At 44.5% G+C, this 16,570-nt stretch overlaps 1 protein-coding gene across 1 annotated transcript in view; it reads left to right on the forward strand.

The window, feature by feature from the left end:
- Positions 1-16,570, forward strand: part of MYO10 (myosin X) — a 162,314-nt gene that overhangs the window by 38,147 nt on the left and 107,597 nt on the right. The window contains exon 3 of the mRNA XM_088023195.1: positions 5,934-6,092. Within this exon, the coding sequence (XP_087879321.1) occupies positions 5,934-6,092 (159 nt within the window). The remainder of the gene's footprint in view (positions 1-5,933; positions 6,093-16,570) is intronic.

Raw genomic sequence — 16,570 nt, forward strand, 5'->3', positions numbered from 1 at the left:
TTTCAGTTAAGTAGGCCACTTCCTCTTAGACTTGTCCTTAAGGGCGTATATAGCCACTGAGAGCCTGGAGTCAGGGGGGCTGGCCACGAGGAGGCTCATATTTGGTTTCCATTACTGCTCTTTGTAGCCACAGGTGGGGAGGCAGGAGCCTTCACCTCTATCAGGGATCATACTTGCCATCATGAATTCATGAGCCAATAAATGAACGAAGAAGGAAATTAAATTGAAAGAGCACCCCCAGAAACGAAGTTGAATCCAGAGAAAACCCTAACAAGGCCAGCTAGATTTGTGCAAAGGGGTCGAAATAGAAAGTGTACGTCAGTTTTTCATCAGATAATGTACAGGCTCAGATTGTCCTAAAAACCAGAGAACTAACTGTGCCCCCCTCCCTTTTGTTCACTCTCTTCATCCAGCTGGTCTCCAGGCTCGTGTCTAAGGAGTCTGGGCTCCTCTGTGCAAAGATAATTGGTGCATTTCCTTTTGGAATGTTCTATGTTCTTCCTTGCACTTTGCCTCCCTTGTGGTGAATAGATAGATACCTTTTATTCAGCCTTCATTAGTGTCAATCACTGTGACTTTTACCTACATCATTTTCTTTAGCTTTCATGATGATTCTGAGTTATTATTACCATTCTTATTTTGCAGGTGGAAAAAAAAATCCTGGGCCAGAGCAGGTGTAAGTACCTTGCTCATTTTCCGTAGGCTCTCGGATGCATAGATCTAGGAGAAATGAATCCAGCCTGATCGGCCTCCAGTACTCCAAGGCCATGCTTTTTGGTCATTACCCCACTCTACTTCTCCTTATACATTATACCCATTTTGAAACCCAGGACTGTTTATTCCGTCTTTATTGAGTCTGTATAGTGGACCAAGACTGGCTCTGGGGAGCATCTATATATGCCCTTAAGACAAGTCTCAGCAAGACTAGGCGTGCTTCTCGCCCTCCTAGAATTTTCGAACCATGGTTTGCAACCCATAATAGGTGTGAAATCAGTTTAGAGGGTCACAGCCAGCATTTAAAAGAAACAGAATAGAAAATACTAAGATGCATCAGACATTGTGACAAGTGTTTTATGAAACCGTGTGTATGGTAGTTTATAGGATAAAACATTTCCAACTGTAGGTTGTGGACAAATGAGTTGAAAGAGATTGACCTGGGGTCCCAGAGTGGGGGACCCAGAGGTGGTTTTGAAGCAAGTAAGATGACAGATTAGGTAAGTGATTACAGGCTGTCCTAGGAGCTGGGAAGATGGCATACAAGCAGAATAACGAAGAGGCCAGCATGGTGCCCATGACCGCATCGGCATCTCCTGAGAGGGTAACCTTGGGGCTGAGACCTCCAGGAGAGTCCTAGGATGCAAGTGGCCCGGACACAGGACAACAGCCACCCCGGGCAGGGTGGGAACAAGGTAGAAAGAGCTGGACCATAGCATCTGACCATAATACAGTACAGGTGGAAGATAGCAGTGCAGATATAAGCAAACCCTGAGGCCTGGACACCACGCTGGTCCTCACGGCCATCACCCTCTTAACTCAGGTCAAATGAGGAAGAACCAAAACCTAAATTGCAGAAGATTGTCAGGCTGACCTTTGATGAACCTCTCTTCAATGTTTTCTTTGTTTCTAAAATGTTTTTATATTTTATGAAAGGTTCTGTTTATAGACATTGGGTCGTTCACATCTTTTTTTTTTTTTTTTTTTTTTTTTGGTAGCATCTACCTAGACCTCTGGTTGGTTGGCCTTTCTAGACCACAGTATGTCAACGTGGTGCTCTTGACATTGGGACTGAATAAATCTGTGATGTGTAGCAGCATTCCTGGCCCTTCCCAGCCTGATGCCAATAGCACCCTACTCCTTACCCTGGTTCTGATGACCAGAAATGTTTACAGACGTTGCCACAGGGCTGGGGGGCGGAGCAGGGGCGCTGAACTGAGAACATTCTAGTAGGAAATCTAGGATACAATGAGAGGAGATTGCCCAGATTGAGAATACCCTCCATCCCATCTGCCCATGACAGGGTTACTTTCTGTTTCCTTTCTCTTTAATTGGAAATGTTAAATGTTAGAACTGGGGCTTCTAATGACTTGTGATAGGAGAAATCTGTATATGTATGTAAAACTGTGTTAGAGAGACTCTTGCCTCCACCCTTGCAGTATAGGTGCTATCCTAAGGTTAGACATAAAAGTGGATTAACGGTGGCTGAGCTATTTTTTTATTTAATTGACTCCATACCTTTTGATCTTTCATGTAGAAGTGGACCCAGCATTAGACAAGCCTTCCGAGTCGTTTTTCCAATACTGTTGATTTGGTTTCCTTTGTTCTGCTCCCATGCTTAATCCAGTCCGTCTTGTGACCAGTGGCTTATATTTCTGACACAGGAGTTATTTGTTCTGAGGCTGCCTTTTCTCTAAGTTGATGTTCTGTCTATTAATCTTCCATATTTTCCTCCACTTCTTAACCTCACCACCTTTCTCCTACTGTATGCTCCATGGAAGTAACTCCATTTTTTTCCTGAGTTGGGTTTTACAGAATATATTTTGTCACTGTATTGTGGCGGCTGTTCCCCCCAAAAATTCCTGTAAAAAGAATCCCATTCTTTACACCTAGAGTTTTCCTGCCATTTTGGGGATAATCTAGTGTAACTAATATCGTGTTAATTGTTGCACATACCAATGACTTTTGATGCTTCAAGGGACTCCTTAAAAATTCTTAAATAAGATTGTGGGTCTCATTAATCCTTGGAAATCTTTCTAAATTAATCAGGTGCTTATTCAACCACTGTGCATTAACACACTGAATGCAGGGGGCTGGTTCCATCTCTTACTTCCTTAGGGTCTCTGCTTTGATGTGACCCTATCAGTGAGGCTGTCGTCCTATCTAGTATAAAGTAACCCCTCTTGGTATTTAATTCCTTTACCCTCATTTATGTCTTCATAAACATTCGTCACCATCTGTGATAGATATTTACTTGTGTAAGCTATATTTCCAGTGCTTAGACCACATCAAGAAATATTTGCTTGAATGAATGGATTTCCTTAATTTATCAGACACTTACTTAGCACCTGCAGTATGGCACGCACTATTCTAAAAGTTTAGCACGTTAACCCATCTCTGAAGGGATGGTTATCCTTGCCTTTCCTTCATGAACACATTTTCTCTACTATTCTACTTTTCTGGGGAGAATTCGTATTTTGAGCAGCTGCTGTCCTCTGTCTTTTCTGTTCATGGTCTCTTGTTTATGTGCTTTTCCGTCATGATTCTATCTCCTTGAGGCCATGGGAAGAATTGGTTCCAGTTCTCTGGATTTTCCCACTCCTAGAAGGGGCACGTGCCCACGTTTGACACAGAGCATGCTCTTGAAAACCTGAACTCGAGTGTACGATGGTGGGAAACCCTACGGTGGTGTGTAGCCATCTCCGTCAGAGCCGTGTGCCCAGCTCTGGACTTCAGTCCACGCATTTTCTTACTATTCCCAGGGCATTAAAAAAGACCAGTTGTTTACCTATGATATAAATACTTAGGGGTGGGTGTGTAATTTTTTAGTGTCTAAGTGTTGTAGGCTGTGTATGATTATTTCCAAAAGGCAGAATCAATATAAATACAGATGACAATTTTTAGTAATCTAAATTATTTCTATCCTCAAATTCTGGAATTCTCTGTATACTCAGGGACATTTAGTAGGAAGAGTTGTTTGCACGTTGGGAAGGACTTGCTGATGATGAGGGGATGTGGGGACTGAGCAGGAGACAGTTGTGCTGGCTTTGGTACCCTGTCGTCTCTCCTACAAGAACCTTTTCCTGGGAACCTGAGCAACCATTCTGCCCACTGTGTTGGTGGGAGTTTTGAGCAAGCAGCATGAGAAGAGCCTCCCGGTGTGTGCTGGGAGCAGAGAGGTGACACAGGACTCTTCTTTGCACTCCTCAGCTGGCTGGGAGTTCGCGGGGCCAAAGTTCTGCTTCTGCCCCCCACCTCACAGTCACTGCAGATAGTACCAAGTACCCAAGTACCAGCCCAGTGGTTAGTTTTCCAGAAAACCTGCTTGGGGCGCCTGGGTGGCTCAGGTGATTGGGCGTCTGCCTTCGGCTCAGGTCGTGATCTCAGGGTCCTGTGATCGGGCCCTGCATCGGGTTCCCTGCTCAGTGAGACGTCTGCTTCTCCCTCTCCCTCTGCCCCTCTCCCCTGCTCATGCTCGTGCTCGCTCGCTCTCTTTCTCTCACAAATAAATAAAATACTAAAAAAAAAAAGGAAACCTGCCTGGATTAGCATCATTGGCATGTAGCAAGCTGGGGAAGAGCAGAGCGTTTTAGTATGTTCACTTCTGGGATTTTCCAGATTGCCCCAAGACAACTTCAACTCTTGTCCTAAATCTGTTTCTTTAATTTACTTCCATGGTGCTTGAGTTGGAATGGAAGGTCAGTGTCTTAAAAGTGCATCCACACTCTTGAATGTTCCTACACATTGTTTTTCTTTAATACGTGTTTCTTGGCCAGGACATACCCCACCTTGCACTCCCCGAGCGGTCCCCAGGCCTGTCCTACCCTTTGGGTGCTTACGTGGCGGGGTTGGCTGCTTATGTGGCGGGGTTGGCTGCCTCGCCAGGAGGTGGGGCCCCTGGGGCTGGTTCATCTCCTGGTGGATGTCTGCTCCCAGGAAGCAGCTGGGGAGAGTGGCTGGCCTTGAGAAGAGACGGTTGGGTGTCTGCCCTCGTGTTGAGCAGCTTCTCAGGACTGGTTTTGACCAACTCTTGTGGTTCATGTGGCAGAAATGCCACTGCTGAAGTTTTATTTTTTCTCTAGAAAAATAAAACATGCCATTTTTCACGGCTTCTCAAAACCATTGGATTGGTACTTTGGCTTTCCTTAGTGTGTCATTCTCTTTTGCAATAACATACTATTTGTTGCCATGTAGGCAAGTGGTCGATATTTAAAAATAGAATTCCCCAATCAGGAAGTTCTACAGATACTGTTCCAGAAAGTCATTGTGTGTATGTGCCCATATGAAGTACGTGTGCATGTGAAGACTGCATTTTTCATGTTCTTGAGGTCCTTGCTTTTTATATCTTCGTGCTTTTTAGGGATGAACATTGTGAAAGTATAAAATGAATAATTATGGAGTAGACTCCGTCATCAAATGATTTTGTTATGTACGTGAGTGCATATGTAAAGCTGGCCAAACTTTGATCAACAGGTGCAGCTGACTTAATATGTTTAATCCTATACCAAATCAGTAGTGATAAAAAAGTAATGAGTAGATTTTAGAAGTATATGCAAATTCAGTGATCAGTCTTAACTGCATCCGAGTTCGTCAGGTACATGCTATTGCACGTATGCGGTACTCATGAGTGGTGTTCAGAATTTTAAGGAGGACAGGTGTCAAGCAAACAAACTGATTTTATTTTAAATCCAAGAAGGGATTTAAGGATATTTTTAACATATTCCTGTGAAGATGTGTTCCAACCTTTGAACAGATACATATTTGAACAAATAGGACTATATGGTGAATGGAAGAGCTATTATCATGAAGTTTTGAAATATATATGTATGATCCCATGTGAGGCATTACACAGTGAAGTCAAATTACTCTTTAAAAAGTTTGGTTAGTTTCTTAACTCTTAACTGATTTATAGGAATTGGAGAATTACGTGGAGCAGTGAACCGCAAATTTATGATTTCTGCGATTCCCAAGGGATGGCTAATACTTGAACTCATGTCTTTGAGGAATATCAAATTGCAATTGTCAAATAATTGCTTCCTTTAAAAATCGATAAGTGGCACAGAGAAAATGAAGAAGTTCTCTGCAGTAATACTTTTTATTGGCCAATTCAGGATCTTGTTGTTGTGAAACTGTCCTGAGATTGTACTTTAAGATGGGAAATGTGTGGGGAGACTGTTCATTGCTGATCGCTAAACAGTTGAAATCATTCTGCCCATCAGGTGTTCACCTACAAGCAGAGCACAATTACACACCAGAAGGTCACTGCTATGCATCCCATGAATGAGGAGGGCGTGGATGACATGGCCACTTTGACGGAGCTCCACGGGGGGTCCATCATGCATAACTTATACCAGCGATATAAGAGAAATCAAATATATGTAAGTTCCACTTGAATTCTTAAAAAAAAAAACCTCAAGTTTGAATGAATGCTGATTTTTGTTTTCAAAGGGTATTTCCCTAGCCTTTTGAGAACCTGACCATCTCATCTAAGTAAACCTGTGTTTTGGGGAGTTTTGCCAAATTAGAAACGTGGTCCAATAAATTATGTTCTCATGTTTACTGCTTTGATTTTATTAGAGGGGATTACTTTCTATTGAAGGGTAATTTGACCTCTTCGGGTGAGTGCATTCTGTTTTGTTAAGTGTTCTGTTCTATGAAGAAGTCGCCAGAATGGTTGTCTCCCTCAGTTAAGGGCTGGGGGTGGGGGGTGTGAAATGTGGATTTGCAAACAATAGTACCTTGAGCTCTAGCTTTTGTCTCCTTTTTTTGATTTTTCTCCTTTTATGGATTTTCGCATTTTTTTTTCTGGCTCTGGAGCCCCTCCAGGGGAATATTTGGATTCAGGGAACCCATCTTTCTTATTTGTAGGATTGCTGTTTTGAAGGGAGACATGTCCATAAAAAGCAGGCGTGCACATTTTTCTCTCAACTTTTGTGAAATGTGACTATATCTGTATTATAAGAGTAATATTTAGAAATCATTTCAAAGAAAAATCATTTCTATAATACATAATTACTTTTTGACATTAAAGTACATATATTAGTTTATCTGTCAAGATTGGCCTGCAGATTTTATCTTTTCATCTGCCTGTTTCTAAATCCTTATAGTAAAGGGGCCAATGGCTTACATATGTTTTTTTCTTGTCAAGTTCAAATTTGTAGGGTTTTTTTGAAAAAAATTTTTTTTAAATATTGTAAAAAAACTCGATCTTGTAGTAATTTTTCTTCAATTACGCTTAATTTTGCCAATACATTTGTGATTTTGATGAATAACATCAGCCTTTACAGCAAACTCGTAGGTGCTTACGGAAACTCAAGGCCTGCTTATTAGTATTCTTGTTTCACCAATTTATTTACCCTTAGACGAGGAGAGGAGAGCTGGGAAATGAGTTATTTGCGGGTTTAATGCTTAACTTTCCTCTGCTTTTTACGTTGCAAAAGTGTCGTTTTTGCCAGATTGACCTAATGTTTGCCACGTTTTTAAGTGGCCCTATGGAGAGAAATGCAGTGGGATTTGACTGGCTGAGCTTCCCTACACTAAGTCTCTAGGTTACGATATTTTCCATATGTTCTTCAGGAAAGGTAACATTCCCATGTGTTTATGAAGATGTGGCTGTCTCTTCTGTGTTGTGCACGTGCTGACAGAACTCTGCGATCAGAAATCTCCAGGGTGACCAGTGGCCTCCCTCCTTCCTGGGGAAGAGCCACTACCTGCATCCGGGTTGCTGTACCTGGGTATTGAGTATTATTTGACGCTGCCACGGAACTTTGTTTACCCAGCAATTTCCTTGCTCAGTTTGTCAAGGACTGACTTTGTCTTTCCTTTTTTATTTTTTTTTTAAAGATTTTATTTATTAGAGAGAGAGGGCACAAGCCAGGGGGAGAGGCAGAGGGAAAGAGAAAGGGAGAAGCAGACTCTCTGCTGAGCAGGGAGCCCGACATGGGGCTTGATCAGAGAACCCTGGGATCATGACCTGAACTGAAGGCAGATGCCCAACCGACTGAGCCACCCAGGAACCCCTGACTTTGTCTTTCTTGAGCCAAGGACATTCCCGGGCACCTAGTAATTGTGTGAGAAATGTTTGTAAAACATATGCCATATGTATTAGAAATAACATCCTAGTTGATGATGAAATGCGAAGCTAGATTTACAATTTCTTTATGGGTATGTGTGTCTCATAGGTGAGTATTTCAGAATTCACCTTCTTCTATCTTTAGGTGCAAGTTCTTATTCTACATTTGATAGTCAGGGAAAAGTCAATCCATTAGCAGGGGCGGGGGGGGAAACTACCCAGGGGGTTTAAAAGGCAGAGCCTTTTTAAAGTTTTTCCTCTCCCTCTTTTCGTGATGACGTTAAACCTGATAGCTAAGTTGCCCAATAAAGCCTGCGAATAGGGTCTTGGTTTTTTTCCCTAGAATGAAGATCTTTTTCCTCCCCTTTGAGGGAAAAACACGGGATTTTTATACCTCCAGTCTATGGGTCAGTTCAGTTAATAATGCCCTTCTATGCCTGCCTTTTGAGACTTGGATAACTGTATTGTCATAAAGCAACCCCTCGATTTTCTTATCATCGCTGAAGCTGTTGGTGATGGCTGCCAGGACGCCTCAGGCTCTGCCCCATCAAGGCAAAATGACCACCTGTCAGAAAAACCACAGCTGTCCTGCCTTTTATCCCCCCTCTGAACGATGCCCGTCTACAGCTTTAAAGAAGAAAATAATTACTTGTACTAGAGGTGCTGTATTAGTTTTCTTTTGCTGGCATAAAAAATTGCCGTAAATATAACAACTTAAAACAGCAGATAGTGTCCTACGGTTCTGTGGGTCATGGTCTGACCAGGGTCTTGCCAGCCTCAAATCCAGGGTTGAGAGGGGCAGTGCTCCTTTCTAGAGGCTCTAGGGGATGATCTGTTTCCTGCTCCTTCTGTTCATATGTGCAGTTACAGGACTGAGGTCCCCGTTTTCTTGCTGGCTGTCAGCCGAGGGCTGTTCTTAGCTTCCACGGGCCCGCTTCCTTCCACCTTCAAAGCCAGCAGCGGTAGACCGAGTCTCTCTCATGTTTCAAATCTCTCCTTCCTTCCTTCTCATTTCTGTCTGCAGCCAAGACCTCTCTTAGCCTTTAAGGATTCCTGCGATTGGATAGGGCCCACCTGGATGATCGCCCTGTCTCAGCATTTCCAACCTTAATCACATCCTCAAAGTTGCATTCGGCCTGGACGTCCAGGGGCCACGTTCATCTGCCTGCCATAGGTGGCCTCCTTTGAGTCATGTTACGGAGAAGGAATCCCCGTGGGTCTCCTCCGACACTCTGGATCTTGCATTTTTTCATTTGTTGGCTTTCTGGTCCGTGTTAGCAGGTTACACAGCTTGCTGATGAGCAGACCCATCACCAGGTAGAAAGTTCTACTGCCTTGTGCTAAACAGGACCATTAGCTTTTTTTCTCCTTGGGGAAAGGAGAAAACCCTTTGCCCTTACTGCCTGCGGACTTTACCAGACCCCAGTAAGTTATTTTCCCCAGCCGGTACCATCCCCCATTAAAATGGGGTAGACAGCTATAAAGATTAGACAAAAGCTCTCAGAGTAGACAAATCTGAGTTGAGCATGCTTTTCTCCACTCGCCTCCGCTTGGGCTCTATCTTAATAATTTAATCTGTGTGTCAGTTTTTTAATTTATGTTTTTTAAAAGGTCAGATGTCATAGTGATGTCATAACCCCTACATCTGACAGGACTGTTTTAAAATCAAATGGCAAGTGAAAGCTTCTAGAGCCTTTGTACCTTTCCTGCACCTTATTTGTCTGTACTCCCAGGTGTTTATTTATAAAGCTCCTGCCTGGAACTTGGCCCTGGATCCTTCAGGGCAGAAACTGAACAGACTTCTCTGTCAGTGTGTAGGTCTGCATGACCCTAGCCTTGCCACTGGTCCTTTTGGGATCTGACCCCTGGCTAGAGCAGCCCTACTCTTTACATAATTGCCTTGCATGAGCCCCTTCCTTTGGCCCTAATGCTGGATTCCTTTCCTGGAACTTCAGGTTCCTGGTGCTTGAGGCTCCATCTCATCTTTCCCATCCTCTGGTGACTTCCCAGCACTACAGCTCCCAGCCTTGGACCTCATCCCACACTCCACCCTGAGCCTCTTTTCTATGGGCTTCCTGCCACCGGGGCTGTTCTGTGATGGCCTCTCCTCGGGAGAGGGTCTGATGAGGGTCCCACATTCCTGTCTCCTACCGCTCATGAGACTGGGTAAGGACAAGTACCCACACCTGTCAAGTTCCTAAAGGCTCAGGGAGAGGAGGAGCAGGGCATGTGTTTGGGGGACAAAGAGGGAAGAGAGAGGGGGAGGTCACCTGTAGGTAGGCGAGAAAGCCTGAACTGACCATGAAAAGCCCTGTGGAGGGACGGGAGGGGCAGTAATGACCCTTCAGAGGAGAGAAAAGAGTTGGTTAGAAGGAAAGGCTAGTAGGCACCATACAAGAACATGGAGAGACGAGAGTGAATTCAGTGTGTTGGACTCACTAAATTGGGGGAAGTTCCTTTGCTCACGGAATCTGGTGTGTTAGGGAATATTGAGCCAGTTAGACGAGATAGGCGGGCTGGGGTCAGGACACCCTCAAAGCAGTGATTCTCAACCAGGTGATTTCTGTCCCCAGGGGACATTTGGCGCTATCTGGAGGCATTTCTGGTTGCCTGGCTAAGGCAGAGGATGCTATCGGTATCTGGTGGGTAGGGGCCAGGGGTGCTGCTGACACCCCACGGTGCCCAGAACAGCCCACAACAAAGCATTATCGGGACTGAGATGTCAGTAGTACCAAGGTTGAGAAACCTTGATTTGCTTATAGTTAGTAATGTTTGGGCTGAGCGGTATAGAAAGCACACCATCTTTGTTAAAGGTTTTTGAAGAGAGAATTTCCTCGAGGTAAAACTTAGACAAGTTGATAGGGAAGTGGTGTGGTATGGAGTTGGGAGGGTAGATTGGCGGAGAGAAGGTTGCAAAGATGCCAGGGCAAAGCGATGGAGGGCTTTAGCCCGGGGTGGGGGGGTGGGGGCGAGGGAAGAGCAGACAGGAGAAGTGTGGGGGAGGAAAGGTTCGTTTTCATGACCCCCAGCCTTGTGAAGGCCCAACGGCCAGGAGGAGATGGCGCCAACAGTCCTGTGGCAGCTCCTCTAGGAGAGGAGAGCGGGGAAGACGAGCTGGTGTTGGACGCCCATCCTGCTGTATTCTCTGGAGCCTGGATCATTTCAAATTGTTATGTACCCAGCATCTAAACACAGTGTTGACAAGAGCAGATGAGGCTTCTGTTGTATTGAACCTAAGCTCCGGGTCTGCCAAGCAAGCTCCGTGGTGTGGCAGATTTGCTTTCCGCCAAATGGAAGAGAAGCCCAGTGTGTCCATTACAGGGTTTGTTGTGTTCTGGGTCAATGGCACGGAGGAGCCTCCTCTCCCAGCCTTTAAGGAGCGGCTCCAAACCACATCGAGGAGGGAGCCGCAGGGAATGCTGAGCTTGTCTGCAGTTACGGCGCCGGGGATGGCTCCAGAGGAAGCCGGGCTCCGCTCCACCCAGCCTGTCGGTTAGCCTGTCGCTCTTGCCGGACTCACAGGGCAGGGATCAGAATCAAACGAGCCCCTTTGAAGAAGCTGGGGCCGAGACTGAAGATAAATGCGTGTGTAAGCACAAAAGAGTCCTCGCGTCTCGTGTAGTTGTAGGTGTTTCAAAAATATCCTCCTTTGGTGAGGTGGTGTTCCAGACCGAGTCTGTAAATGTGGGTGATGATGTACCTGAATTAACTTGGAAGCCTGCTGCTTTCTGGCAAGTGTAATGTGTTGGCCGCCGCGAGCTAGAGACCTGTTGGCGGAGCAGGCCTGTGAACTGAGTTCACGTGCAGGGAGATCCCGGGCCGCCGACGGTCCTCAGACTGGGTGTGGGGTGGACTTGACGGTCTTGGACACGCGCAGCTAAATCTGCATTTCATTTCCTGGAGTTGAGTTTTCCCGAAGTAGACTCCTCGGGATTCATTTCCGTCCCTTCCCAAAGCCAGGGTCAAGTAATAGTGTGCCTCTTTCGGACACCAGGATGGCCTGGAAGCAGGATGGCGTGCAGCCTGGGCATGTGCCTCATACCAGGAACAGCTGAATACAGTGTGGTTTGTCAGGGGCTTTTTTTTCACATGAAATCAAGACCGGTGTTGCCAAAAGATGATTGTAACCATCTGTCTGACAATATGTATTTTTAAACTTTACCAAACATTTATACTCTTGAGTGGCTACTTCCACATCAGCACATGATGGCGGCAATTAGGAACGTTGTTTTTATGATTTTTTTTTTCTTTCTTTCCTGCCTCTCTTTTGGGTCTCTTTTTGGGTCAGATTCCTTTCAACAAGGAGGGAGTTTTAATCAGAAATTTACTCAAATTAAATGGAAATGTCACTTCCAAATTTCAGAGCTTGACTTCAGTAACAACTTGACTTACCTGTTGTCATCTAGTTTTCAACTAGATGTGAATGTTAACAGTTTTTTTAATTGTTTAAAACTGTTTTAAATTGTTTAATTGGATAACGATGGCAAAGTTTTTTTTTTTTTTTAATGTAGAAGGTAGTGGACATAGAACACTAGAACACAGTTAAAACATGAATTTATTTGGTAGATTTGTGGTCAGATCATGTGCCCCCAAGCTATCTACATGGATGCAGCCCTACTTGTGTGCCAGGCTGAGTGCTAAGCTCCAAGAATGCAAAATTACTCTTGTTCACTGTAATTGTTCCTTGAAAGATTGGATAAATGAAAGACACTGCCCCTCCAAGACCTCACAGTTCACTGGTGAGGGCAGACGCAAGCAAACCGTTGACAGTTGCTCAGGGTGATAGTGTGATAAAAGTACTTGGAACATAATGAACGAGCATCCAAAGGAGGAAAGAAAGGAAGGGGTCAGAAAATGATTGCCAGGGGGCGCCTGGGTGGCTCAGTCAGTTGGGCGTCTGCCTTCGGCTCGGGTCGTGATCCCAGGGTCCTGAGATGGAGCCCCACCTTGGGCTCCTTGCTCAGTGGGAAGCCTGCTTCTCCCTCTCCCTCCGTCTGCTGCTTCCCCTGCTTGTCTGTCTCTCTCTCTCTGACAAATAAATAAATAAAATCTTAAAAAAAAGAAAAATGATTGCCAGCAGAGGCACTAGTCATGCTGAGTTTTGAAGGATTCATTTGACCAAGAGGGAGGCTGGCTCATTTCTAGCAGAAATCAGCATGTGCAAAGACATGAACTAGTATGGTGCATTTGTCCAACTGCAGGACATTCAAGATGCTGAAATGTTATATGCAGCTGTCTGGCAAGATGGTCAAGAGCAGGTGAGGAAGGGCCCCGTGTAAAAGTGAATGAGTTTGAATATATTTGTGAAGGCTGTACGGGACAACTTTAAACATGAGTTCTGGGAAAACTCACTCACTGCAGGGTGATGGATGGGAGTGCAGGAGGCATCCCAGTCTAGGACCAGTGAGCTAGATGGGAAATGATGGGGTTCCAAACCAGTCCTGGGGGAGTTTGAGTGTGAAGGATACTGAGAGGAAGACTGTAAGTGTTTGATAGAGTTTGGGGGCAAATAGGCTGAATGTCTGTAGGATGAATCTCAGATTTCTGGATTAACCATTTGGGTTGACCATGGTGCTTTTGTCAAGATGCCACTAAGTGAGGGGCGCCTGGGTGGCTCAGTTGGTTAAGCGTCTGATTCTTGATTTTGGCTCAGATCACGATCTCAGGGTTGTGAGATTGAGCCCCGTGTCGGGCGTCACTCTCAGCATGGAGTCTGCTTGAGATTCTCTCTCTCCGCCTCTCCTGCACCCCCCCAACTTGCACATGTGCACTCGCTTCTTGCTCTCTCTCTCGCTCTCTTTAAATAATATCTTAAAAAAGAAAAGATGTCACTGAGTGAGAAGAAATAGGTGTTTTGGGGAGCTCAGCCCTGTCCATGTGAGTAAGAACTAAAGGTCATCCAAGTGAAGATGTCCATTGCGCCGTTGAGCGTATGGATCTGTAATTTAAAACTGAAGCTGCATTCAGGATAAAGATACTGCTCTATGGAGCTGAGATGATCAAGAGGGAAGGAAAGAAGAGAATGGTGGATGGGAAATTAATCTGGCTGATGATTCCCACTTCTTAAGTTTTCCCTTTAGGAAAGTATGGCACAGCCCTGACTTTAGCAGATTTCCCTGGTGCGTTTCAGATGTCCCTGTTCCACATCCAGCTACAGTCATGATCACATGATGAAAAGCAGTTGTGGTTTTTATTTTCCTTAACAAAAAGGATAAATACCCCTGATTTACATAGTATTCTCATGTAACCATCATGTGGGGTCCGAGAGGATATGTGTTTATGACTGATCAGAATCTTAGGCCCAGAGGGGTTAAGCAGTTTTCCAGGGAAGGTAGTTCTGGGCTTCAGACTTCTTGGGTTCTGATGACCAGAACCTGTTGTGTAGACCATTAGTTCCCGTGGCTGAACAGTGCCTTCCTAACAGTGGCATGGATCCCTCTGTACCTCAAAGCAGAGCGCACCTGAGGCCACTGGGTCACTTTTAGTTTTCTGAGTTATACCTCTTCCTTTTGGTGGGGGCATGAGATACTAGGCATTACACCCCGATGCCTTTTGAAAATCTTGAATTGGTAGACTTTGGATTGAAGAAATGCAGAGTTTCTTCTAACATTTTTAAGCAACATGTGCTACGGCTGTTTTAGATTATTAAAGTGGGCAAGGAAATGTAGTTTTTGGTGAGTTATGTGGAACTTTTCTGACTAGAAAAATTTGTTATGTGCTTCAAAATAGAATGTCCTTTCTATTTCTGAAAAGCCATGCAAATGACCAAGCTCTTTATTCTGGTGGAATTTGGAATCCCATATGAGGAGGCCAGTACCAGGTCCTGCCTCATGTTTGAGAATTTCACGTGTCCAGAGTCTGAAACATGGCGTCGTCATGGAGGTTTCAGGAGCAGTAGAAATACCTTTTTATGGGGGGATAAATGTGTGTCACAGCTCTTGGGATTTCTTACCAAGTGATCTTTGCTTCCCTTCGTACTTAATTTACAGCGAGGCTCTTCTTTGACCCCCTTCGCTTGCCAGTTGCCATTTTTACTTATATTACATTTGAACTTGACTAATTCATTGACTCTCTTATCCATGCAGCCTTTGTTTTAGTGATACAATAACCCAGGCGGAGTGGTATGTTTAAGGTAGTGGGGGAAAGATAAGATGTCCTTGGCCATAATTATTTTTGCTGATAGACCGCTAAGATTTTGCCTAATTTGTCCTCCTTTGAATAAACTATTAGGAACGACTGCTGTTGTTGTTGCCATGTTGTTTTACACTTCTGTTTTATGGAGGTTCAAAAGTGCCACTTGGCACGAACATGGGCACGAATGATGAAAACTCAGTAAGTGACTGGACCCCCCCCCCCCCCCACCCCGCCAGCTTCTGTAACTGTTATGAGAATAATTCATTAGGACTCAGGCTGTTCTCTCACCTTTTGGGAGCCACTCAGACTCTCTTCTCAGATATCCCAGTTGAGTGACCCTGAAGATGGTGGGATTTGTTGGAGGGCTCTAAGCAGGAGAGTTGTCATCTTCAGAGGCTCATGGGTCAAAAATGGCGCTTGGATTGAACAAGCAAGTCCACGCTGGGAAATCAGTGAGGAAAGGGGGCTTTTTTGAAAATTTGAGTGAGGTTGAGGTGGGAGATGGAGGGGAAGGAGATAGAGTCTAGAGTTCATTGAAAGTGGAATGTATAAGACATAGAGACATTGGCCACTGGTGATGAGCTGGCCAGAGTCTGGGAGGATTCCTGTTCCGTACATGGGTGAGCGGTGGAGGGGGCTGCCACAGAGCCACAGTGTGGCTCCACACCAGGAACCCAGGTTCCTGTCCTTGATTTCACTCACCGGCTCTGTGACTGTAGGGGCAGCACTTAACCATTCCCTCATCTGTCAGAGGAGGCTGAACCGTGGCCTCTGGCCTGCCCAGATCTCAGGGTTATGTTGGAGCAAGTGAGGACTGTGAAGATGTGTCTACATGGGTAGGATTGTCCTCTGTGCCCCACAATTATGAAATGTCAGAGAAAGTTGTTTTGGAAACATGTAGGCTTGTCATTTAAAATCTGGTGACAAGCCTTTTAAGAAATGACTTAGGCCATTAGTGAGAAGGTGAAGTAGTAGAGCTTGTGCATTCATATTTTAAGAGCCTAATTAACCTCTGGTACTTAATGGAGGTCTTACATTAGACATTTTTTTTTAATTTATTATTAAGCTTTTACTTAAATTCTAGTTATAGAGAAGCATTTCAACTCTAAATGAGACAAGGTTTCCTGTACTCTTAAAAAATAAAAATAGGGACGCCTGGGTAGTGCAGCTGGTTAAGTGTCTGACCCTTGGTTTTGGCTAAGGTCCTGATCTCAGGGTCGTGATATTGAGCCCGGTGGTGGGCTCTGCACTCAGCATCGAGTCCGCTTGGGATTCTTTCTCCCTCTGCCCCTCCTGCTCATGTTCTCTCCCTCTCTAAATAAATCTTAAAAAATAATAAAATAGCTTTAAAAAATTAAAATACTGGATTCTCTGTGTATACCAGACACACATTTTACATATTCATTACTCTTTTTTAAGATTTCAGATTATTGAGTTTAGTTCAAATTAAGCCTGATTGTTTGCTGTCCCTGTGTGTTGCGAGTCCATTTGTTGAATTTACTGTCAGCCACAACCTATGTATTTATTAATATTTGAGCTGTAATGAGATTATTTTGTCCCTGAAAATCTAAATGCCTTTTGTCTTCTCCCTTACTAAACGGTCTGTAATTTGTCACTGGAATATTTTTGTTTGTCAATTTGGGTTAAAAT

Source organism: Eumetopias jubatus, unplaced genomic scaffold (assembly GCF_037043125.1).
Source record: "Eumetopias jubatus isolate StellerSeaLion01/CBP00866 unplaced genomic scaffold, mEumJub1_p1.0 scaffold_5, whole genome shotgun sequence".
Lineage (NCBI taxonomy): Eukaryota > Metazoa > Chordata > Mammalia > Carnivora > Otariidae > Eumetopias > Eumetopias jubatus.